We start from the raw sequence: 26,101 nt of genomic DNA on the forward strand, positions 1-26,101 counted from the left end.
TCCTCACATCATGTCAATGTCCCTATTACATGTAATATTGTCCTCACTGATACATCACTCATTTCCTGATATACTTTGCGCTGCTGAGGACCCTGCTCCTTCCACTATATAACTGTCAGTTTGTGTCTTCCTGCTGCCTCCATTCCCCTCCTCACATCATGTCACTGTCCCTATCACATGCAGCCCTGTCCTCACTAACACATCACTCATCTCCTGATATACTCTGTGCTGCTGGAGGACCCTGCTCCTTCCACTATATAACTGTCAGTTTGTGTCTTCCTGCTGCCTCCATTCCCCTCCTCACATCATGTCACTGTCCCTATCACATGCAGCCCTGTCCTCCCTAACACATCACTCATCTCCTGATATACTCTGTGCTGCTGGAGGACCCTGCTCCTTCCACTATATAACTGTCAGTCAGTGGCTTCCTGCTGCCTCAATTCTACTCCACACATCATATCACTGTCCCTATCACATGCAGCCCTGTCCTCACTAACACATCACTCATCTGCTATTGTTGTGCTCACTTGTTTCTCCTGTTTCCTGGGACTTATACAAGCTGCTTGCCGACATCTCTGTACCTGGTCTGTCTCCACTCAGCCTGTTCACCTGCACCAGCCGTGTTCCCTGTTATTTACTTTCTCACCAACCTTGTTCAATATCTGCAATACTCGATTTGTACCATTCTGCGCTATCTGGATCATATCTGTTTAATAATATCATATGCTTTCATCATATTCCGGGCTCCATAGCTGTCATTTCCAGCTTTCAGCATTGAAGTGTGACAATATCAAGACACATTTTCCCACTAATAAATTTGCAAAACCCCCACTCACCTACATACTGTAGACCTATTTATTAATGAGGAAGATGGTTACAAACATAGTACTGTCATAATACTGGCAATATAATTTCAGCTGTTATATCAGCAAATATCCACAAGGTGTCAGTCTTGTCTCTCTCTTATCGCAATTTCTGTACTTGAAAAATGTGCTCAATCTTTAAACATATTGAAATGGAGTAATTCAACAGTTACTAATATAATATTCATAATCCTTTGGCTGTAAAAACTCACATGATTTTATCTTAAGTTACCTGAGAAGTCAGTGGTGTTATCCTTCTGCTATTTAATGTTCTTACCCCTTACCACTTTTTACACTTAACTATTGTCGTTAACTGATGCTGTGTATTTCCTCCTTTGTCATCCATATGTTTTTTGCAAAACAATACATTTTACTTTTCTTTCTAGTTATATATTATTGATGACTAAGAATTATTTTATGAAACAGGATTGAATCGGCTGAAAACAAGCTCCATAATAATATTATACTTGATATTTAAGAGTTTAGTTCATCATTGTCACGAGCCTGGAGTGAATTAGCAGCCGGGCGCGTGCTTTAGAGAAGGATAGGGCTACACCAGGGGGAGCTCTCATATGATTTAAACTGGTTCACTTATATTTTTATACATGCTTCCTGGTTATGTTATTTCCTATGCTAGTTCTAGCTAGTAATTAATTAGCTGCCTCCTGAGGCTGATTGTCAGCCCTATCCTCCTCTGTCCTGATTGACTCTTAGTACTATTTAAGGCAGTGAGATCTGAGCCTCAGTGCTCATTATAGCGTCCTGTTTCAGTACTGCTGCCTGCTACCTTGTTCCTGTGTTTGGTGTTTAACCTGTGATTGATTTCCTGTGTATGACCCGTGCTTCTGACCCTGATCTATTGCCTGAACCCGGATTCTGAAACTTTGCTAGTGACCTTGATCTTACGCCTGTCCCTGGACTCTGAACCTGTGCATCATAACACTCTATTCCTGGGTTCTCCTTAGCCGGTACACATCTCCTGACCCTCTGTGTGTCTGCAGCCAAGTCTGTCCCCACCACTAGGGGCAACAGTGAAAACCGGACTTCAGAGCAGACTCCAGGTTTTGCTGTACTGGCTGAAGGAGTTCCTAACAATCGTCACCAGTTATTTATGTAGCGCCACTAATTCTACAGCGCTGTAGAGAGTACTCACATCAGTCCCCATTGGTGCTTACAACCTAAATTCCCTAACACACACCGACTAGGGTCAACTTGTTAACAGCCAATAAACCTACCAGTATATTTTTGGAATGTGGGAGGAAACCGGAGCACCCGGAGAAAACCAACGCAAACACGGAGAGAACATGCAATCTCTTCACAGATAAGGCCATGGTGGGGAATTGAACTCATGACCCCAGTGCTGAGAGACAGAAGTACAAACCACTAAGCCACTGTGCTGCCTGGCAAGTTGGATATGTTTCTTATGTCTAGATGCTGGGATTTACTAGAAACTCTCAAGGTCAATGATCAGCAATACTGAAATATGATATGAAATCGTTACACTATATTTGGACTATATAGTGTAATAGGAAGAAAGTTATAATAAATGTATTTTCTTAATGATGAAATTGTAGTTTGTTTCACTATTGACGCTAAATAGATACATTGCGGAACACATGTAGGGTCAGAGTGTCCCCAGTGTAGCAATCTTTATCTACCCATACTCCAGACTGTCTACAGTTTTGAAATGAGTGGGGGCAAAACAACCTGCAGACACACAGAGATCTCACGGCACTGATTACGTAGAACGTAGTGACCTGTCCACTTGTGTGATTGTGTAAGGGCAGAGTGTATGTGGCAGGGGCAGTGCCATGATGTGAGGAGAGGAATGGAGGCAGCAGGAAGCCACAGACTGAGAGTTATATAGTGGAAGGAGCAGGGTCACCCAGTAGCACAGAGTATATCAGGAAATGAGTGCTGTATCAGTGAGGACAGTGGCTGCATGAGACAGGGGCAGTGACATGATGTGTGGAGAGGAATGGAGGCAGCAGGAACCTCCAGACTGAGAGCTATATATTGGAAGGAGCAGGGTTTTCCAACAGCACAGAGTAATTATGCAATGCTCCTATGACACTGACTCAGGAAGATTGTGCTGTCAACTGCACCTATATATGAAATAAATTTCATACATCTGACTTGTTAAATCTTTGCTTCTTGATATTTTTATCCCTACCTTTATGTCAGTTTTACTAATGAATGACTGGTACCACTTATGACTCAGCATTTTCTATTCTTCTATACAAAGTACCAGTTAATACCTATTTAATTTCAGAATTAGATACAGTTCCCTTTTAATAGTTTTACATTGAGGCTTGACAGATGTCATCCAGCAATGATGTCACTTCCTGACATTTACTCAGACAGCTCAGCTGCTCTCTGCATTATTATTCTGTAACCTGTAGGAGATGGGAGTCATCCTGTGCTTGTTTGTAGCATTATTGCAGCTGAATTGTGAGCACATCTGTATATTTTTCTCTTCTGTGTTTGTTTTGCTTTTTGCATTTCTTATTGAAACTATTTGGAGTGTTTATTTGTACACAGTATATGGTCAAATTTTAGTGCTGTGTGATGTCTAGTTGTGATGCGGTTAATAACATTTGGAATTTCCCATTAGGTCTTTACATGTGACAGTCTACATGTACAGTGTTTAGTCTTGATGCAGCTGCCATATACATCAAGGGCAGCAAGTGGGGCAGGTTTCAGGATTAAGACCCCAGAACAAATTATTTATTCATTACTTTGAAAGGTCAATGTCTAATATAAGTGATGCTGGGTATCTTCATACATATTTAGCTATAAAGCATGACTTTGAGTGGTCTGTAGGTATTACTGTAAAGTGATGAGTCGCCTCAGCTGAAGAACGGATACAGAGGTTCAGACCTGTCTATGGTCAACACCAAGAGCCATTGGGCAAATACATCACAAGAGACTCCGAAAATGACCTGTGATCTTTTCCCCAACAGCCTGTCCAGCCGCAGATGTCATCCAGACACCTGTCCTCCATCTGGTTCATATTGGGCAGAACGTGTCCCTGAGATGCTCTCACAGTGACAGCGCCTACCTCACCAAATACTGGTACCGTCAGAAGGACAAATCATTCACCCAAATTGGATACTCATATAATGCAGGGGAACCTGTAATGGAGACCGGGTTCCCTAAGGAGAGGGTGACGATGGAAGCTGATACAGCTCAGAGAAGCATCCTGAACATTTACAGTGTGTCCATCCAGGAGAGCGCAGTCTATTTCTGTGCCAGCAGCATCCACACTGAGACAAAGGGATCGTGAGACTGTGCAGAATCTGGGCAATGACGCTCCTCCTTCTGAATAGCAGTTATAAGGAAGAGGTGTCAGCTGTGTGTGGTATAACTGATGGTTATATAACCAGTGTTTGCAGTTCCATTTTATTTTTACTTTCCAAAATAGGAAGGATCTTCTCTTTCGTATCTTCCTTTCCTTCTCAACAATAAAATAGTAAAACTTTCTGCAATGTCCTTAAATTGTCCCATCCTGCTCACGTTTTACCTTGTATATGTTCTTAAGAAGACTTAGACAACTTGCGGTTGTGAAATTACAGGTCATAGCGTAGAGTGTCAGCAATTCACCCAGCTTAGTTATCACATTCTGTGTCTATATCAGGCTTATGCCACCTCTCCAGCTGTTTGGGAACTACAAGTCCCAGCTTATAACAGTTGATGGGACCAGGCTGCCTACATCTGCTATATAGATTCCATAAAGATTTCTTTAGGAACTCTTGATCATAAATGGTCAGGCCACAGACTGAGAAAGTATAACTCAAATGAAGCAAAAAACAGGTGTTCAGAGAAATGTGCACTTCATCATATCACATGCAAAGCTGCTTACTGAGCTCAGGGAAGTTTTCATCATCATCATCACCATTTATTTATATAGCGCCAGTGATTCCGCAGCGCTGTGCAGAGAACTCTCACACATTAGTGCCTGCCCCATTGGGGCTTACAGTATAAATTCCCTAACACACAGACACACACACACACACACACACACACACACAGGGTCAATTTGTTAGCAGCCAATTTACCTACCAGTATGTTTTTGGAGTGTGGGAGGAAACTGGAGCACCCGGAGGAAACCCACATAAACACGGGGAGAACATACAAACTCCTTACAGATAAGTCCATGGTCGGGAATTGAACTCAGTACCCCAGTGCTGTAAGGCAGAAGTGCTAACCACTAAGCCATCATGCTGCCCATTTTAATAATGATCTCTGTTCTGGACACTTTTTGATCTGAGTGTCTGTGATTCTAAAATTGGACTTGCTGGAACAAATTCTGCAGATTGAGCATGCAGCACTTAAATAACATTTTGTCTGTCCTTTCTTGATTGCTCAGCTGAGGGAACATTGGTCCTGAGCCAACCACAGTAGAGAGACTGGATTCCTTACTATAGGTGCCTGGATAAGAGGGTCCCTAAAAATAGCCAATATCTCAGCCGCCTGGTGTCCTTTAAATACAAACAAACAATTGATTAAAGAGGTGAATTTGCTCTTCCAGACAGATTGATCAACCTAAATTTCAACCTACCCCAAATTTTATTCCGGCCAAAGCATTAAGCAAAAATGAATTTCCTAACCATAGACCTAGCTACTGCTGTTATGCTTTCAGACTCATAATAGAGCTATAATCTCCTTCCCCAAATAATAAAAAATATATGAAACTCTATTATGCAGCTAATTTGGAAACCATAAATAGCCCAAAAATATTTTCCTATAGTTTTGCACTGTTCATGTTTTGCAAAGCATCATGGGTGTCCTGTGATGTAAGCGTTAGCTTGGGCCTACTAACTATAAAAGCAGCCCGCTTGGTGCCTTATTTCCAAAGTTTTAATGATTAATCCCTGGATTTGTTTTTCTCCCCTGAATATGACCATTTTTTTTTTATATTCACCAAGTGTATTGTACAGTTCCACTTATTCTGCATATTGAATGCAATTTTTATTGTCTGGGATTTGTATAGTTAAATTAAATGAATATTTAATAATTAAATTTAAAATGTTGAACTATGATTTCGACTTAATCAGTTGGATTTTCATTGATATAACAGAAACAATAAGTTTATAAATACTAGTTCAACTAAATATCTATTCTTCATGTGCTGGGTATTGTTCTGTTGTATAAATGTTTGTCATACAGGATGTGTGGTTCTAGTTATCTGCCACATGCTTCCTGTACACGTGTCACCCATGTACAGGCATGAGACGTGTCAGTATTGATATGTAATCCTAGGAGATGACATGTATATTACTTCTCCTCGTTCCTCTGTGTTGGCTGCAGTGTGAGTGGGACAGCGAGACTCTGGAATAAATCATTTCTGTGTTCAATATTTCCTACATTGTGACTTAATGTCACATGATATTAATATTTATATTAATATTTAGCATTTAGCTGAGTTACCAATTGTTTTTCAAAAGTTTAGACTGAGTATCTAAAGATTCATCCCATCCTAAGTCTTACAAAAATAATATTAGTCTGACCGAATCTCAAACGTTATCCTGGATTTCGTGCATCCTTACTTCCTCTACCTCTGAACGGTGATTTAATGACATGAATATGAAGCTGGTGATGTATCTGTGTTTGCTGACAGTGTGTCTGGCTGCAGAAGTTATCCAGAACCCAAAGTTCAAGCTGGCTCGTCCTCTGGATAACGTGTTAATGAGCTGTACCCATGATTCGAAGTACAACTATAAATATTGGTACCGTCAGGAGAGGGGGAAAGCTCTGCTTCTCATTGGTTATGCATACAAATCAGATGAAGCAGTTATGGAGATCACCGATAAGAAAATATCTATGAAGCCTGAGGGTGATCAGACAAACATCTTAAGTATTTCTAGCGTCTCATCTGCAGACAGTGCTGTATATTACTGTGCCTGCAGCATCCACAGTGAGACAATGACAGAGTAAGACTGTGTAGAACTGGGGGATATAGGCTCCGCCCACAAGTCATAGCTGTAACAGACACAGCGGAGCCGAGACTGTTTGCACGAAGGAGGTTACTATACTGACATCAGTGCCGTTTGTAGGGAATGTTTCCTCCAGCATTTTAACTTATTAATAGTATACTCACAGAATATACCAATGATTGTTGTAATTGTATTTTAATTATTTCACGTTTTACCAGCCTGCAAATTTGACTGGATTTAGTTAAACATTTTATACTGTCAGCTGGTCGTGTTTATTAATGTAAGTTTGAGAACCACAATTTTAATTGAAACATTCAACTTTATGGCTAAATATAATCATCAGACATCATAAAGAAAACAATAATTACTAAGATTTTTCTGTAAAAAAAAGCTTTATATTAGATAAATACAGATATAAATATTAAAGAAGTGATTGCATAAATGTTTTATTTGACAATATACAATGCTGGAGAAAAATGCCTATTAACTAAAATAAACAGAATAATCCATTTTTTGTCCCTAATCCTGAAAGACAGCATTAATACACAGGTTACTTACAGTACGGACAGGTACTTAGGAATTAATAAACTATAACTAATGTAATATAACTCATCTTGTCTCAGACCAATGACATTTGTGGTTCCAATGCAATAAATATGTTAATGATGATTCTATTTAATTAATAGATGAACTAGATGTGGAAGGAGAGGAAAGTTTGCACTTATAAAGTATGTATTCCTGGATTTTTTCTTTTTCTCTTTTCCAGTAACAAAAAATATACCCATATATTTTACTGCACACATAAAGATTAAAAACCTGAACAAAAAATTACATGCAATTGTGTTATTTATATTGGATTCAGTCCTGTCCCATAGGCAAACTGAGGAGGGGGGGGGTTGCTAGTGCCCGGAAACCCCCCTCCAAGCCTGGGGCACTGTATAATTGAGGTGGCTGGACCCTGCCCCTGCTTCACACGGCTCTGCTTGAAAACAGAGAGCTACGTGCACCTAACAGTAGCCAACGCAGCATTGCCCATGTATATTATGGAGATGGGGAGAGTTGGAGAGCAGCCAAACACTGTCTAATATTATAGCCCCACCCCATGTATGCTGGTCACGCCCACTGGCAGCGTGGTGTGGAAACCCCCCTCTACAAATCCTGCATTTGCCCCTGTGTCCAATTGCTTTGACATTGCTTATAGATTGCAGTTTGTAAGTGATGTCCCACAGATTTTTGCCCAGGGACATCGGTATCCACAGAGGTGACCTCTGACTTCCTCTGATATTATAAAACAAGGTCAAGTTAACACACTAGTCATTCACTACTGGAAAACCCACAATATCACCCTTGACTTGGGAACCGAGCCAGTTGCAGAACCCAGATCACCCGTCACACGTACTAACGTCTTACTATTTTTTGTGGTTGTGCTTTCATAAAAAAGGGGTAACTTGCAACTGTACCCCAAAAGTAGAGTGCATTAGATTTTCTTGAGGGTGAGAAGGACAAGCTCAATTTTCTTTTAATGTTTCCAATGCAAATACAAATTACACTGTCAGAGGGATCATAGGACATCTTAGGATCATCTTCACCAACCAGCAACTCGCTTGAAAGATTGAAATCTCCCTTTTCATACAAGGGATGTCTTGTTTTTCTAGGACACCTGGGGGTTCAAATAGTAGATAATATAGGACCTCTCCCAAACTACATACTTTTCTGTGAAGTCTAATACCACCTGAGCCCCAGTCAAATGCCTTTTCAGCGCCCTTATTAAAAAAACCCTGGGCTGTATAGGCATTCCATGTTATCATCATCGTCATATATTTATATAGCGCCACTAATTCCGCAGCGCTGTACAGAGAACTCACTCGCATCAGTCTCTGCCCCATTGGAGCTTACAGTCTAAATTCCCTAACATACACACACAGACTAGGGTCAATTTGATAGCAGCCAATTAACCTACAAGTATGTTTTTGGAGTGTGGGAGGAAACTGGAGAATACCTATGCAAACACAGGGAGAATATACAAACTTCACACAGATAAGGCCATGGTCGGGAATTGAACTCATGAACCCAGTGCTGTGAGGCAGAGGTGCTAACCACTAAGCCACTGTGCTGCCCACTATCATTTTGGGATTTGACTATAAAAGCTTAAACTTAATGAGCATATGTATTTATATAACCTAAATAACTATGGAATTAATTAACACTAGGGGGTAAATGTATCAAGCTGAGAGTTTTCTGGCGGGTTTGAAAAACCAATCAGATTCTAGCTATCATTTATTTAGTACATTCTACAAAATGACAGCTAGAATCTGATTGGTTGCTATAGGCAACATCTCCACTTTTCAAACTCGCCGGATAACTCTCAGCTTGATACATTTAACCCTAGATGTTGCTGTCACGATTCTAAAAAAAAATGACAGTTAATACACGGATGGGAAGAGGATGAAGAAATGCATTTCCTGAGTGAGGACATTTGATGTGAGTCACATGACATGAACCAACCAACCAGAACTGAGCTGAAAACAAAAGTATAGAGGGTGCCAAGACTATTAGTTATAGTTATCTTACATGTCAGAGATCTCCACATAGAGCAGTAGTATGTGATATATGGTCTCTCACTAATTTATTACTTAATGTTCTTTTGGAAGAGCTAAAAACATAAATTATTGTAAAATGAAGACATATCCGACTGTCCTGTTGGTCTTCAGCTGTATCATATGTAAGTTTGACTTTTGAGAATTCCTATGTAGATTTAACACCTGTATATTAATCTAGATATCTTTGTGTATTATTTAGCAGTTGTACAGCTACATATATCAAAAAGTAGAAAAATAGATATACATTCATCAAGTCAAACATTATCTAAGTTTTATCTGTGTTGATCCAGAAGAAGGCAAAACAAAATACCCAGCGAGGCAGCTGACACTTAACCCTACAGGAGGTAAAACTAGAATCCCTCCAGGTGTAACGTTCCCACCTTAGACCTCCCTTGTGCTCCTCTGTCCCACAGGTCAGTGCTGGGGAGTGTCGGTCACACAGGATAAGAAGCTGGTGATAGTAAAGCTGGGAGGAACTGCAGAGATCCCATGTTATCAGAGTGAATCCACCTATCTCAGCATGTTCTGGTACCAACAGAAGCCGGGAGAAGGGATGAAGCTTATGGTCTACTCAACGGGAGCTAATAGTGAAACGATGGAGAAAGATTATAGTAACACATGGACCCTGAAAAGAAACGACACTTACAATTCTCTGCTCACACTTAAAGCTGCAGCCACGGAGGATGATGCTGTGTATTTCTGTGCAGCCAGTAGTACACACAGACACTAAAACCAATGTAACACCTGGCACTAAATGTCATTCATTCTACAGAAACAACAGCTTCATGTACATAGTATAACTCTATAACATTGCAAAAATCTTAATCACAGAATCATTTAGAAATGAGTTATCATTTTTTTTGCTAATTGCTAACTTTGAGTGACAAAAACAATAATCACACTATAAATGAAGACGATTATATTTTTGGTGTATAGGTTTGTGATGTAGTCCACAAATGTCACTTATACTATTGTTAATTAGTGGGAGATTTATAGTTATATATAATATAGAAGTGAAGCAGCAAATCATCCTATATGGGGGCCAAGGCAGCTGAATGGTTAATCACGTTAAAGCATAGAAGATCCCTTAAATAATAATAATAATAATAATAATAATAATAATAATAATAATAATAGAAAACATTCAGAAATGATGAGTGACAGCTACAGTAATTTTCTCTGTTGTATAAGTCGCTCTTTCTTATAAGTTAACAGGTGGTTGATGTCGGTGTCCAATCTCACGGTACCATCCTCTTCAGCAATCCTGCGGGATAGCTGAACGATCTAATAAACCCTGACTATTTACTGAATATTGTTATAGAAATAAAGCTGCCAAGCAGGAGAAGGGGGCTTCCATTTACATAACAGCCGTGTGACTTAATGCTTGAAACACTGAGGGCTAGATTTACTAAGCTGCGGGTTTGAAAAAGTGGGGATGTTGCCTATAGCAACCAATCAGATTCTAGCTTTCATTTATTTAGTACCTTCTACAAAATGATAGCTAGAATTTGATTGGTTGCTATAGGCAACATCCCCAATTTTTCAAACCCGCAGCTTAGTAAATCTAGCCCTGAGTGTCTACATCATTACACAGACCATCCACCTGCAGATGGAGCCATCTTGAGCCTCATCAGTGTAGGATAGGATCATCTGGTCAGCAATGGGAAGTGGATAACTTGTGAAACGTGTTTCCTGATTGAGGACATTTGATGTGAGTCACATGATCTGAACTAACCAACTAGAAATGAGCAGACAGCAATCAAAAGAAAAGAAGGTGTTCCAGACTGTGAGTTATAATTATCTTGCACATTAGAGCTCTCCATATAGAGCTGTAGAATGAGATATATAGTCACTCACTAATTACTAACCACTAATTGTTACTCTTCTTGTAGGAGAGCTAAAGACATGAATTGTCGTAAAATGAAGATGTGTCTATTGGTCCTGAACTGTATCCTATGTAAGTTTAACCCTTCAGAAACCAAGTTTGTAATTTATCAACAATATGTTAATCTACAAGTAAATGCAACATGTTATCCTTTGGTAGTTGTACAATGACATATTTAAAGGTAAAAAAATACATATACACATTTATCAAATTCAGCATTATCTACATTCTAGCCATGATGATGCAGAAGAACCCAGCAATGTAGATGACATATAACTGTACAGGAGATAAAACTGAAATCCTTCCTGGTGAAACGCTCTCACCTTAGACCTCCCTTGTGCTCCTCTGTCCCACAGGTCAGTGCTGGGGAGTGTCGGTCACACAGGAGAAGAAGCTGCTGATAGTACAGCTGGGAGATACTGCAGAGATCCGATGTTATCAGAGTGATTCCAGCTACTATAACATGTACTGGTACCAACAGAAGCCGGGAGAAGGGCTGAAGCTGATGGTTTTGTCCACATCAGCTAATGATCAAACGATGGAGAACGATTATAGTAAGACTTGGAGCCTGAAAAGAAACGACACTCACAATTCTCTGCTCACCCTGAAACCTGCAGCCACGGAGGATGATGCTGTGTATTTCTGTGCTGCCAGTATACACAGACACTAAAACCAATGTAACACCTGGCACTAAATGTCATTCAGTCAATAGAGGAAACAGCTTCATGTACATAGTATAACTCTGTAACATTACCAATACAGCATTTCTCACAGCTAATTCAGTTACATTTTGTGCTCATATGCAGTGCGAAGAGGGGAAATTGTCAGGGTTTTTTTTATAGAAATGTAATGTCTTTTTTTCTGATTGCCACAAAGTCAGTGCCGGTAAAAATAATCGTGGTACTCTCAGACTGAGTGGCACCAGCGTCAGCCTTTTTGTCTCCAGAGAAGACATTGCCAGTCCAAAGGTAGAGAGAGGTGAAAGAGAAAATGGAGGAACGGAAACAAGGGAAGGGAAGGCTTCTGCTAATAGGGTGGTCCTAACTCTAAACAATGAGAGTCCCTATTTTTGGCCTATACATACATGTGTTTTTAAATTGAGAGCTAACTCACCAAGAGGTACCCACGAACCTCCAAATGGCAATACACGTCCATCATCACTATCAATCAGCACTTACACCTGTCCTGTAGCTGGTGCAAATGATACGGCCAAAGAACACATACCTTAGAAATGCCCAAGGCTTGAGTTGGCCGCTGGTGTGTGCACTTGTCCTCAGCACCACCTTCCTGTACATTGTCTACATTATCCTTCCCCTCCTCGCTCTACCCTTATTGTTGTCTCTTCCCTTATACTTATCCCTCTCCTATGGACTGTCGAAGTCAGTAAATTGGATAAAGTCATTTCAATTAAAGTCTAGCAAACTTGGTTGTCTTTGTCTGAAAAGATGCGTACGGTACGCTACGACGTACAAGGGCACGCTACAGCGTGAAAGGGCGTACGCATCCACTACACGTGGCAGCAACAGTAATTGGTCTTTTACCATACATTCGCACAAACACACATACTTATAAAATAGTACACATTAATGGTAATTGCAACACATAGTCAGTTATGTCGAAATATAGTAGTATTTATATGTTATATCAGAGTTACATGCATATTAGTGAAATACACAGAATAGGTTAAAGGAATAACATCATGAGTGGTATCATAATGAACCTTGTTACATATCCTACTGTTTGGTTCACTCTGCGAGGGAATCGCAGAGTGCATACGCAAGTTATGAATGATAAGGAATTATGAACTACTTAAGACTAAGGAATCCTGGCGGGAAGAGCAGAGCATACCCCCTGCAGAGATGACCCCCTCCTTTGGATTCCTTGGGATGAACCAGCCAATGATTGACGACCCCTTGGACATTCCTGAGACCCGGACCAATAGATGCAAGCTATACCATCTTCATTGTATCACTGTATTTGATTGTGTATATAAGCAGCAGCTTGTGATCCAGAGTGCAGACTTCTTGTCCCCAGACTTCAGGATTGAATGACTGCACTGGATCCAGAGCGCCTGCGATAAGTAACGGCTGTATTTACTATTACTTCGCTTGAGCATATTTTTCCACTTATTGCGAATAAATCTTTGTGCTTTGGAAACACAAATCGAGGTTCGACAATCGTTATTGGTTAGCGACGATACGCACATAACAGGACTAAGCTCCTGACCTTCTCTGGCATAGCCTTTACATCTCAGCTTAACTAAATCTATTGACTAATTCTCCCTTTTCTACTTATTAATTTTTCACTACTCTGAATCACAGGATAAGCTATATTTTATTTCTGTAAAGTGCAGGCTGCTTTAATATACACACAAAATATCATTGTTTTTGTCTGATAAAGGGTTAGTGAGTATATTTTCTTATAATTAATCTAATATTCATCAAAGTATAACTACTACTGTGTTTCATGCGTGTATTTCTCAATAAAGATATCACAAATATAAGGTAACAACTATTTGCTTCCTAAAATTATCCTGTGTTTAGCAATAAAATAACTAAGAAATATTATTCCCATCTCGCCTCTCTGTTATCTATCTTCTGACAGATTGCACTATCCTGCCTCTCAGTGCCCACTTCGGCCCAGTCACCTTTGGAGCTTGAACTTGCTGTCTCGAGCTTGCTGTCCAAACTGTCTAAAAGCACTATATTGATATAGTCTTTATGTCTCTGCTTAACTAAATGTCTTCACTCTATTAAACAATATTCTACTTATCTGAATCCCACTTTAAGCTATCATTTATTTCCTGAAAGTATAAACTGGTGCTTTAATATAACTGTGCAGTCGTATTGTTTTTTCTGATAAAGGTTTACAATTAGGTCTGCTTTAATGACAGTCACATCTACAATACATGTACTCTAAATATACTATATTTTGTAGTGGTCAGAGCCAGATTAAGACCACATGCAGTCCTAGGCACGATACTGGCTTGGAACCATCCACTTCTGATTGACCCTGGCAAGATATATTTCCCATGGCATTCAAACTCTGTTATGGAACACACATGTACTCAGTTCTACGGAGGTGTGGTTGGGTTCACCTAGTAGGGATATTCAAAGCCGATGGCCCAGTGCCACTGTATTTTATTGGGCAGGACCGCTTGTGCATTCGATTCCTCCACTTTAATGGGGGAATTCAATGTTCAAAGTAACATCAAGGCTAATTGAATTCCCCCTATATGTCTCTCCTTTTCTTTTTCTAACGGTCTCTCTCTCTCTCTCTCTCACTCACTCTCTCATCTCTCGCTCTTATTTTCTCTGATTAATTTAATGTGTAGATCACAATAAATTAAAAATTAGACCAGATATGCGGCTGAAATGTGTAAGTCACATGTAAACTGTTCCCCAGTACTGTACAATTAGAGACTGACATTGTTCTGAATAAAATAATGTGGGGCCTCCTGAGTCTACAGAGTAAAGAGATGCTCTCCACTCTGGAATGCATGGGTGTTTCTTAACTAAAAATGCCGTATTGTATCAAAGCAGGGGGCCGTCGTCTCTATATTTTACTGGACAGTGCAATGGATTTCCTCAATAGTTTAACATAACCGATTTCCAAATCGGTATAGACACAAATTGACTTATTTAATACATACGGGAAAGTGTTATATTCCTCATGAAAGGTAACAAGGGAAGTAGGGAATAAATGGGGTGTATGTGGGAATCGTCCTGCTTGTGTTTACTTAATTGGTAATAAAGGGAATGTCTAAATATTTTAATTGTACTTAGATGTTGTCATTGGAGCATTTATTGTTGTTGTTTAGGCCTTAAAATGCGATATCCACATGACTGTGATGGCATTCAGGGTATTATATAATAAACTGGTTATATACTCCATTCTGTATATTACCCATATTCTACTGATGATAGCTGGAATGGAGGACAGTTCCAGTCTCTTCCAAAATAAAGTTGTCTGGTAGTATTTGGCAGAGTGAATTTAAACTACATTCAAATACTTTAACACAACATATTAATCCACATTATTATTTCCAGGTGGTGGGAACAGCCATGGGCGCTAAGTTTACCCCTAGCTAAGCTAATTATACATGGGTGAATTTGAGCAGTCATATTTGGGATGGGCCCTATTGTGTGAATCTAGTGTTCTCTGGCCATTACATTAATTATTCATGTGTCATTTGGGATGGGGGTCATGTTTCAGCACTAGAATGTGTCACCTTTTTAAATACAAATGATTGAAATCTTAAATTCAATCATATTTTTAGCACGGGGTGAACTTTCCCTCTCCATGTTGGACCCACAAATCATGTCCACAAATTACGGGAAATAGGTGGATTATAACAATTTTTTTACACTATGAAAGTGGACATAATAGGCCTTGAGTGAAGAAAAGAAATTGCACTTTGGAAGATAATTTTGAATGCCAAGTCAAATTTTTGTAGAGAAAGTTCGAAAAAAGAGTTTATCCAGAAGGAAAACATGTGAAAATATTGTTGGAACCAGAAAAAAAATTTACAAAATGAGAAATGTGCTGAAAATGTATATTTCAAAATCTAACAATAATACATTAGAAAACAAACCTTGTGTTATATAAAAAAAATGTAGAAATAATTTTTCCACCTAGCTTTTTGAAGAAAACTGAGCCCGAACAAAGTGAAACTAGCGGCCTGAGTCATTAAGGAAAGCAAAGCAAAAATTGAGTAACTTTGCACCTCAGCAAAACCATGTTGCATTGGAGGGGGAGGTAAATTTAAAATATGGGGACAGGTTTATAGTTGGGGTAGAGCATGTCCTAGGTCAACTTTAAATTTCAGTGTAAATGCAAAGTTATCAAGTATTTGTGTGCTACATGAAAAAGCAGCCAGTATTTTCTGTATGTGCAAAATAATAAACTGCCCCAGGCTTGGAGGGGGGTTTCCAGGCACTAGGACCCCTCCCCCCCCCCCCTCGGTTTGCCTATGAAAGTATATTGCTGTCAGGTAACATCTGCTGTATAAGATGAAGGAACAAAACAGCAGACATTTCCTGGGTAAGACGTGAAACAGGAAACCAGGCGACAGGAAACCAGACGACAAGACAGAGAAAGTCAGGGGACTTTACCAGTGAAACATCTAAATTCTTCTACAAGAACTTGCAATGAGGAGACATCTGAAACTTTTCCTGGTCCAAAACCTTCTTCTGTGTAAGAACTAAATCCCCAGTAGGTCAAAGAAAATTAAGACTAGGCTGGCAGAGAATTATACTTACATGGAAACTACATTAATAGAGATACCGTACTCTGTATTATCATCACTAAATTCCATTACCTGTTTATTTTATTCTGTGATTGTATATTCAAAAAATCACTATTGTTCTTCAACAGAAATAATATTAAAACATACTTCTTAAAGTACAAATGGTTCTTTAAACTGACAGCTTTACAGTTAATGTATCCTCTACTTAAATTAATTGGATGCCTTGTTTATTAAACAAGATATATTTGAGAGCAACAGGATTTTTTTTACAGAAAGTCGCAATATAGACTAGAAATCTCCCGAAAATCTTTCAGAATTCATTAAGGAGTTTATTTATTTATTTATTTTCACAAAGATTGATGTAGAGTAATCGTTTTACCTTATAGATCATTAGAAATAATTATTCAGGACTGATTTTAATTGATTTGTGCTGGGGTCTTTTTTTTTTTTTTTTTTTTTATAACTATTTAGAAAAGTATTAATACAGAGAGTAATCATTTAAAATGACATTTTCAAGGGAGATGCAAAATAAGAAATACATTAATGAAAATAAGAAATAATTAAAAAGTATCTCAGTATATTCTGTAATATGAAATTAATGAATTAATGTTGCTATTTTTACTCTTTAAAAGGTCTGTGCTGGGGAGAAGAAGTCTTTCAGAATAAAAAGTTCCTAGTTGGTAATGTTGGAGAAGAAGTGGTCATCCCCTGCACGCACACTGACCAGAGCTACATAACTATGCTTTGGTACCAGCAGAAGGAAGGAAAAGGCATGAAACTCCTAGCTTATTCCACAGGAGAGGGTCAGCAAGAAATAGAAGATAATGAAAATAAGCACAAGTGGAACCTGCACAGACCAGATATTCTGAATTCAGACTTGAAAATAGCCAAACCCGATGTCCAGGATTCTGCTGTGTACTTCTGTGCATCTAGTACACAGTTGCACACCACATATTAGAAGCTAGACAAAAACTTTCCTTTCCTGTATAACTTGAACTATAAATGCTAGATACTTCCTGTTTCCACCAGCAGGGGGAGACAATTCTCTTTCATTAACTTTCACAGCTCTATTTACAATTGTTTCGGGGACTTCTAAGAACTTTGAGATTCACAATGGTTTAAAACTTAAATTTAAAACAGCAGAAATGACTATAATTTGATAGATGTGACTGATATGCCTGGAGCTGGATTTTGTGTTCGTCACAGTTGGATAAATAGAGAAATAATGCATTTAATTTGCATTTTTTCCCCCATTTCCTAAAGTCAAGAGTGACTGATGTAAAAGTTGAACCTCATAGATATTCTTCATCACTGTTAGCTAAGTCACTAGTAACATGCAATATATAGGGTGCTCCGGTTTCCTCCCACACTCCAAAAACATACTGGTAGGTTAATTGGCTACTAGCAAATTGACCCTAGTCTGTGTCTGTCTGTCTGTCTGTCTGTGTCTTTGTTAGGGAATTTAGACTGTAACCTCCAATGGGGCAGGGACTGATGTGACTGAGTTCTCTGTACAGCGCTGCGGAATTAGTGGCGCTATATAAATAAATGGTGATGATGATGATGATGATGAGTTATAGGCCCGGGCCAGTTTCTGATTGGAAAGACCGTCCTGTGCAGTGTGATATAATAGTATTGAAGGAGACCACATACAAAACTCTGTGTGACCAATATAAATATTAACTTAGCAACAGTGTTTAATTTAGTCAATCTTAGAATTTATTTGAAGGTAACTTGACCAAAGAATGTGAACCATAATCTATCAGTAGCCCCATCATAATGCAAATTGCTCTTTCTGTCGAAAAAATTATGTCATTGCAACTATCAGTAAATGCTGTTACTAATATGCATGTGGCGGGGACATGTTTATTTTGAGAAAAATTGATTTTTATTAAAGAACACAATACAGACACAATAGAGAGCTGCAGAGTTCAGGTGCCTGGTTTGGGTTGTGATGATGGCCCTGATGCATTAAGGTTAGTTAAGCAAAAGTAAGCAAGTAAGGAAAAACCATGTTGCATTGGAGGGGGAGGTGCATTTAGAATGTGATGGCAGATTTATATTTGGGGTAGGGCATATCCTAGAGCAACATTAAATTTCAGTGAACAAATAACCTTTCAAGTATTTGTGTGTTACATGAAAAAACAGACAGTATTTTCCTTATGTGCAAAATAATAAACTCATTTGCACCCCTTGCCTTGCAACATGGTTTTGTCCAGAAAACCTGGGTAAGACACCTTACTAAATTATTTGCTTAACTTTCCTTAATGAATAAGGTCCAATGTCATCAACGCACTTGTCTCCAATTTCTAATTATATTGCAAGAGGCTCATTCCTTCCCTTTTTGAGCACTGTCTCTTCTTAATTGCTGAAGAATTACTCTCTATACCTCCAAAATTCAAACACCATCTGATAGCACACCCCGGTTAAAGAGTCATAACTATAACCCAAAATAGAGTGTCTCAGGATTGTTAAAGAAAATGCAAACCAAAAAAAAAAAATGTTCTCCTTAGGTTTCCAATGTTACAAATTGAACTGTGAGAGAATTTTTTATTAAAGGATATCTCAGGCTCATGTTCGTCAAGCAGCATCTCACCTGAAAGGTTCGATCCTTGTATATCTAAGACATCTGGGGGATAAAAAGGGACATTCATATAGGATCACTCACAACTGAGATCCATTTCTATGAAGTCTATTAGTGAGGTCTCTTTTTAGCCCCCTTAATAAGAAAACCCTGTGTATTATTGGCATTCCCCACTTCCTCTGTATCAATTGACGATTTTTTTGTGAATAAAAGCTTAATCCTGATGTGCATATATATTATTTTAACCTAAATGACTATGTATTAAATGATGACTCATTGTTTTCTTGTCTCAATTACCCAGCACCGTTATTAACATAAAAGAATGACAGTTTATACACAGATGGGGAGGAGGATAACTAAATGTATTTCCTGAGTGAGGACATTTGATGTGAGTCACATGACATAAAACAACCAAACAGAAAGAAGCCGAAAACAATCAAATGTATAGAGTATGTTCCAGGGTGTTATATATGATTATCTTACACATGACAGCTGTAGTAAGTGCCATAGGATCACTCCCTAATATTTTTTTATTTTACGGGAGCTAAACAAAAATGATTTTTTGTACAATGAAGACATGTCTGACACTGCTATTGGTCCTGAGCTGTATCCTATGTAAGTTTCACCCTTCAGAAATCCTGTCTCGATTTACCACCATTATCTTATTTTACAGGTAAATGTATCGTCTCTTGCTAGTTATTTACATATTTGATAACGTAGAAAATCCATCAAGTTAAATATTATATAAATTCTAGCTGTGATGATCCAGAAAAAGGCAAAACAATGTACCCAACGAAGCTGCTGACATTTAAGGTGGTAAAACTGAAATCCCTCCTGGTGTAACGTTCCCACCTTAGACCTCCCTTGTGCTCCTCTGTCCCACAGGTCAGTGCTGGGGAGTGTCGGTCACACAGGATAAGAAGCTGCTGATAATAAAGCTGGGAGATCCTGTACAGATCGGATGTTATCAGAGTGATTCCACCTATTATTACATGTCCTGGTACCAACAGAAGCCGGGAGAAGGGCTGAAGCTTATGGTCTACTCATCGGGAGCTAATGAGGAAACGATGGAGAAAGATTATAGTAACACATGGACCCTGAAAAGAAACGACACTCACAATTCTCTGCTCACACTTAAATCTGCAACTACAGAGGATGATGCTGTGTATTTCTGTGCTGCCAGTATACACAGACACTAAAACCAATGTAACACCTGGCACTAAATGTCATTCATTCCACAGAGACAACAGCTTCTTGTACATAGTATAACTCTGTATCATTACTAATGCAACATTTCTCACAGCGGATACAGTTATATTTTGTGTTCACTCATAGTGTATCTTAGTTTTTTTATACAAATGTTTTTCTTTTTTTCTGATTGTTACATTGTCACTACATAATCGTACAATTGTTATCATTTATAGTGTATACCTATAGTCCACAAATGTCATTTATACTATTGGTGATTTGTGGGAGTATTATACCTGTAGATGATGTAGAAGTCAGGCGGGAAATCATATTACATGGGAGTCAAGGCAGATGGACACTAGGGGGTAGATTTAATAAAGCTTTTAAAAAGGAAAAGTGGAGGTGTTGCCTGTAGTAACCAATCAGATTCTAGCTATTATTTTTTAGAATGTACTGAATAAATGATAACTGGGCAGCTTCATGTTCATAGTGCAGCCCTGTAACATTACCAGTGCAACAATTCTCATAGCTGATACAGTTATGTTTTGTTTTTCGATCACTGTGTATCTTATGGGGAATGTGTCAGTTTTTTATTAAAATGTTTCTCTTATTTTGCTGATTGTCACACGACCCATCTCACTACTAATTAGTACAATTATCATATTTTAGATTGTATAGAACTGTCTTGTGGCCACATATATCACTTGCATTACTGTCGGTTAGTGGGAGCGTTATTCCTATAAACAATGTAGAAGTGATCTGGAAATCAACTTATATGGGAGTCAATCCAAGTACAAAGAGAAGGAGGGTGTCTTGGATATGTATTTAAAATGCCTATAATTGTATTGATATGCCTTAAAAAATAACAACACATTTCTGCTAAATAGAAAATTATTTATAAACAGCAAAATATCTAAAATTAATAATAATAATAGTGTATCAGAAAACAAAAAGAATCAGACCATTGCACTTTCTTTCTTATAGTTTGTTATCTGTCGATTTTGTGATAGGCACACGATTTCTAAGTAAATCGGCGCAGCCAATCAGACGCAGCCTGCTGCTCCAAGGATCCGATCCACTTAATATTATAATACAAAAAATAAAACACAAATATTGGGGAAGAAACTGTGCTTATGATATATCACCCCTATACTGATTATATTATAAGCCTGTTTCTGCCCCAACGTATGTGTTTTATTGATTTTATGATAAAATCTGTCTTTCTGTGTTTTACATTCAATTTAAGCAGTCCTATTTGATGATCACTTATCCTCATAGACAATATAATCATCATTTCACCTGCTGTTTCTTTACCAAATGTCAAACATATTCTGTTTTTTAGTGTATAACAGAATTTTAATTAACCAGTGCCTCCGTAATCTCTCAGTAAACAATGTCTCTAATAGTTTTCATTGGCTGAAATTATATTAGCAATGTTATTAATGTCCTCCTAGACCTGGTTTGGGGGTGTAAGAAATTTTGCAATATTTATTTTCTACCTTTTGTCTCATAATTGAATTTAATAGATTACTGATTAATACTCACTGTTGACAACACCACCATCTCCTCTGTTCCCCAACTCCTCTGCCTGGGTATCATTCATGTCTCCTCCCTCCCCTTCAACCCTCACATTCCATCTCTTGCCTAATCCTGTCACTTCCAGCTCTGCAACATTGCCCGTATTAGACCTTCCCTCTCGTAGGATGTCACCAAAACTCCTATCCGCTCACTGATCATTTCTTGTTTCGACTACTGCAACCTTTTCCTTACTAGTCTCCTCCGCTCCCATCTGGCTCCTCTTTGATCCATATTTAATGTTGCAACTATACTTACCTTCCTCTCTCGCCGCTCCACATCTGCCTCCCCCCTCTGCCTCCTGCCCTCTGCCAAACCTTACACTGGCTCCCCTTCCTTACAGAATCCTTTTAAAACTGCTCATCCTCACGTAGAAAGCCTTCTCCAACTCAACTGCTTCCGACATCTCCAACCTCATCTCTCCAGTCAGCCAAAAACCGTGGCCTTTCCTCCCCTCTGGTAATCTCATCTCACTCCCATATCCAAGATTTCTTCCATGCTGCCCCTCACAACTAATTTGTCTCCTCTATCAGACTATCCCATGGCCTGTATAGCTTCAAACAGTCATTGAAAACCCACCTATTTATAAAATCCTACCAGTCCTCCACGTAACCATCTCCCCATGTAGAATATCTCACCCCCTTTCATCCTCCATCTCTCCCACTCTTGCTTTTTGCCCTCAGATCTCCTTATATTGGCTCAACCCATGTGTCATCCATTTGTCTGCCCCTGTCCATTTAGATTGTAAGCTCCGGTGACCAGGGCCCTCTTCCCTTCTGTTCTTATTACCTTTAACCTTTGCTCACCAGCTACACTGCTCATCTCCTCCTTGGGCTCTCTGCTCATTGACTCCAATTCTCCATTTTCTTTGCACCTCTTTCATTTATTTACTGTATTGTACTGTTATACCATGTACTGTCTTTGTCATACACTAGTTTGCCAGAAGCCAATTCCTTCAAGGATACTGGAGGGGTCCTTGACGTTTTAGCAGAACCATCTCAGAAAGGAAGAAATGTCGCTGCCAGGCATATGTGGGCTTCACATTGAGACCATCACTTGTAGTGACAAAAACTGGATTCAGGACTCGCTGCTGTCTGTCACGGGCACTAGGAGACTTTACCCAGGGATCACCAGGTGATAGGCTTACCAGAGCAGTATAGGTGGTAATATGGTACTCTGGTAGCAGGGTGATCACGGAACAGGGAATAGCAGGTGATGAGATGCTCAGAAAAGTCTATGACTAGCAGCACTGGTAATATGGAGGTAATAATACACGAGGAACTGTATGGACAAAGGACACGTGAAGGTAGTCAGTGGTCTGCGGTAGCAAGTTGTACCACTGCTATAGTGAGGGGGAATGTCCAACAGAAACGAGTAGGTGATGAGAGTCAGCGGTCTGCGGATAGCAAGTTGTACCGCTGTCTGAGTGAAGGAATGGAATCCAAGTGGAGGTATCCGGGGAGTCAGTGGTCTGCGTTAGCAAGTTGTACCACTGCTATGTGAGAGGATACTGGAACAGGTGATACAGGAAACAGGGATCAGTGGTCTGCCTCTAGCAAGTTGTACCACTGAATATATATGTGAGGAGGAGCACGGGGAGAGACTGCAATACAGGAGATACACGGGCACCTTAATCTTGATCCACAATAATATGCACAATATATAAATGACTGAACAGCACTGCAATAATAGAAAGTCACTTGAGGTAATCCGGCACAAGATAACACAGTCAATGATGGTAATAGACTCAGCGGATAGCAAACTTCAGAGGAGAACCAACACAGTCCAGCAAGATATGCAATACACCAGCACAGTCAATGAAAAGTATGCATACCGTGGTTCAGAAGCAGGCTGTCAGACAGGAGTGCAGAGATACCTGAACGGCTGGAGGCCGGCAGGATGCGAAGTCCCTGGATGGGTGAAGCGGTAGTCAAGTAGGTGCAGCGCACAGGTAGGTAGACCAGCAGGGAAACAAATACTCAGGAAGCAGTAGTATGTAGAACTGGACTCCTGGAGGACCCTGAAGAGAAGCGATGGTCTAGCTGAGAGGTAAGTAGTGAGGCGCAGATCCGATGCTGACAGGCGGGTAGAGACCAGCGGGAACACAGGAAAGCATGGAGAGCGGATCAGCTGTAGAAGGACGAGTAGAGCTGAGGAGTAGCAGCAGCAGGACTCTGCAGACACACGGAGGTAGCCAATAGCAACCAGCAGGTGCAGTAACGATGGCACACGGGAAAGCAGAGCTGAGCTGGAACTGTTGATCACGGAGAGTAGCGGATAGCAATAGTAGAAGCAGTCTCGAGGAAACACGGGAGAGTTGAGATGAGCTGAAGACTGAAGCGCACAGAGGCAGCGGATAGGAATCAGCCAAACAGTCACGATGAAACACAGACGAGTTGCAGGTTGAAGACTGTAGTGCACGGAGGCAGCGGATAGGAATCAGCTAACAGTCACGATGATGCACAGGTGAGTTGATGTAGATTGAAGACTGTAGTGCATGGAGGCAGCGGATAGGAATCAGCTAACAGTCACAATGATATATAGTAGAGTTGATGTAGATTGAAGACTGTAGTGCATGGAGGCAGCGGATAGGAATCAGCTAACAGTCACAATGATATAATAGAGTTGAAGTGGCTTGAAGACTGTAGTGCACGGAGGCAGCGGATAGGAATCAGCTAACAGTCACGATGATACACAGGAGGGTAGAAGTGGTATGGGAACCACAGGAGTAGAAGTGGTTTGGAAACCACAGAGGTAGAAGTGGTTTGGAAACCACAGGAATCAGCAGCGCTGAATACACGAGGAAACACAGGAACACCTTCAGAGACTCATGGGGAATGAGACTCCAAGATCAGGCAACGTGGTATTGACCACAGGTGCTTAATATAGGGAGTGTTGCCTGATCTGCCAATTAAGTTAAAGGAACAGGTACTGAAGGGTTTGAAAGGGTTGCGCATGCGCACCGTCAGGATGGAGGACGGCCACGGTTCCTAAATGTCTGGGAAGAAGCACTCACAGTCCGGTGAGTGACAGTACCCCCCCTTTTAAAGGTGGGCACAGAACGCCTGGAACCGGGCTTGTCCGGATTTTGGAATAAAACTTCTTCAGAAGAGCTGGGGCGTTGAGATCTTCAGCTTTGATCCATGAACGCTCTACAGGACCAAAGCCCTTCCAATGAACGAGGAAACGGAGAACTCCTCGCAAAATTTTTGCATCCAATACCTCAGTAATCTCGAAATCTTCCTCCTGATGAACTTGAACTGGCTGAGGTGCTGAAGGAGGAGTCGAGAAACGGTTGATGATGAGAGGTTTGAGCAAGGAGACATGGAAGGCATTGGAAATCCGAAGATTCTTAGGGAGTAGAAGTTTAACACACACTGGATTGATTACTTGAATGATCCTATATGGACCAATAAAACGAGGAGCGAATTTCATAGATGGGACCTTCAAACGAATATTTTTGGTAGATAACCAGACACGATCTTCAATTTTTAGTTGTGGAATAGCCCGCCTCTTCTTATCTGCGAAAGATTTATATTTGATAGATGTCTTCTTTAAACAGGTTTTGACCTGAGACAAGATATTTTTGAAGGTCTGACAAGCAGTCTCCACAGCAGGAACTTGGGTGGGCGGGAGGGCAGGAAATTCCGGAAAAGACGGATGGTGACCGTAGACCACAAAGAATGGAGTTCTGGATGATGACTCATGGTACATGTTGTTATGGGCGAATTCAGCCCAAGGAAGCAATTCTACCCAGTTGTCTTGATTGGCTGATGAGAACATCCTTATAAAGGTCTCGAGATCTTGATTGGCCCGTTCAGTTTGTCCGTTAGATTGCGGATGGTAAGAAGATGAGAGTGCTAATCGTATGCCCAAGGTTTTACAAAGGGCCCGCCAGAATCTGGAAACGAATTGTACTCCTCTATCTGACACAATCTCAGACGGACATCCATGGATACGAAAGATTTCTTTAATGAAATGTTCAGCCAGAGTAGACGAGGAAGGCAAACCAGACAAAGGGACAAAATGAGCCATCTTCGAAAATCTGTCTACCACTACCCAAATAGTATTATAATTCTTACTAGGTGGCAAATCAGTAACGAAATCCATACTAATATGGGTCCAAGGCTTGGACGGAATGGGTAGTGGTCGCAGCAACCCTGCTGGAGTTCTGCGGGAGGATTTAAACTGAGAACATAAATCACAGGAAGCAATAAACTCT

The 26,101-nt window shown here is 39.9% G+C and overlaps 1 protein-coding gene, 1 long non-coding RNA gene and 1 gene segment (V, D, J or C); all 3 read left to right on the forward strand.

The window, feature by feature from the left end:
- The window catches only part of LOC142160594 (uncharacterized), a 326,893-nt gene that overhangs the window by 11,364 nt on the left and 289,428 nt on the right, over nt 1–26,101 (forward strand). The window lies entirely within an intron of this gene.
- Nucleotides 2,985–4,345, forward strand: LOC142160171 (uncharacterized). Its single transcript, XR_012693084.1, has 2 exons — nt 2,985–3,314; nt 3,827–4,345. It is a non-coding gene; the product is annotated as an uncharacterized LOC142160171 (long non-coding RNA).
- LOC142160669 (T-cell receptor beta chain V region C5-like) lies at nt 6,444–6,800 on the forward strand. The segment is given in 1 exon segment: nt 6,444–6,800. A coding segment is annotated over 1 exon segment (357 nt).

The sequence above is a fragment of the Mixophyes fleayi genome, chromosome 6 (assembly GCF_038048845.1).
Source record: "Mixophyes fleayi isolate aMixFle1 chromosome 6, aMixFle1.hap1, whole genome shotgun sequence".
In the NCBI taxonomy this organism is placed as follows: Eukaryota; Metazoa; Chordata; class Amphibia; order Anura; family Limnodynastidae; genus Mixophyes; species Mixophyes fleayi.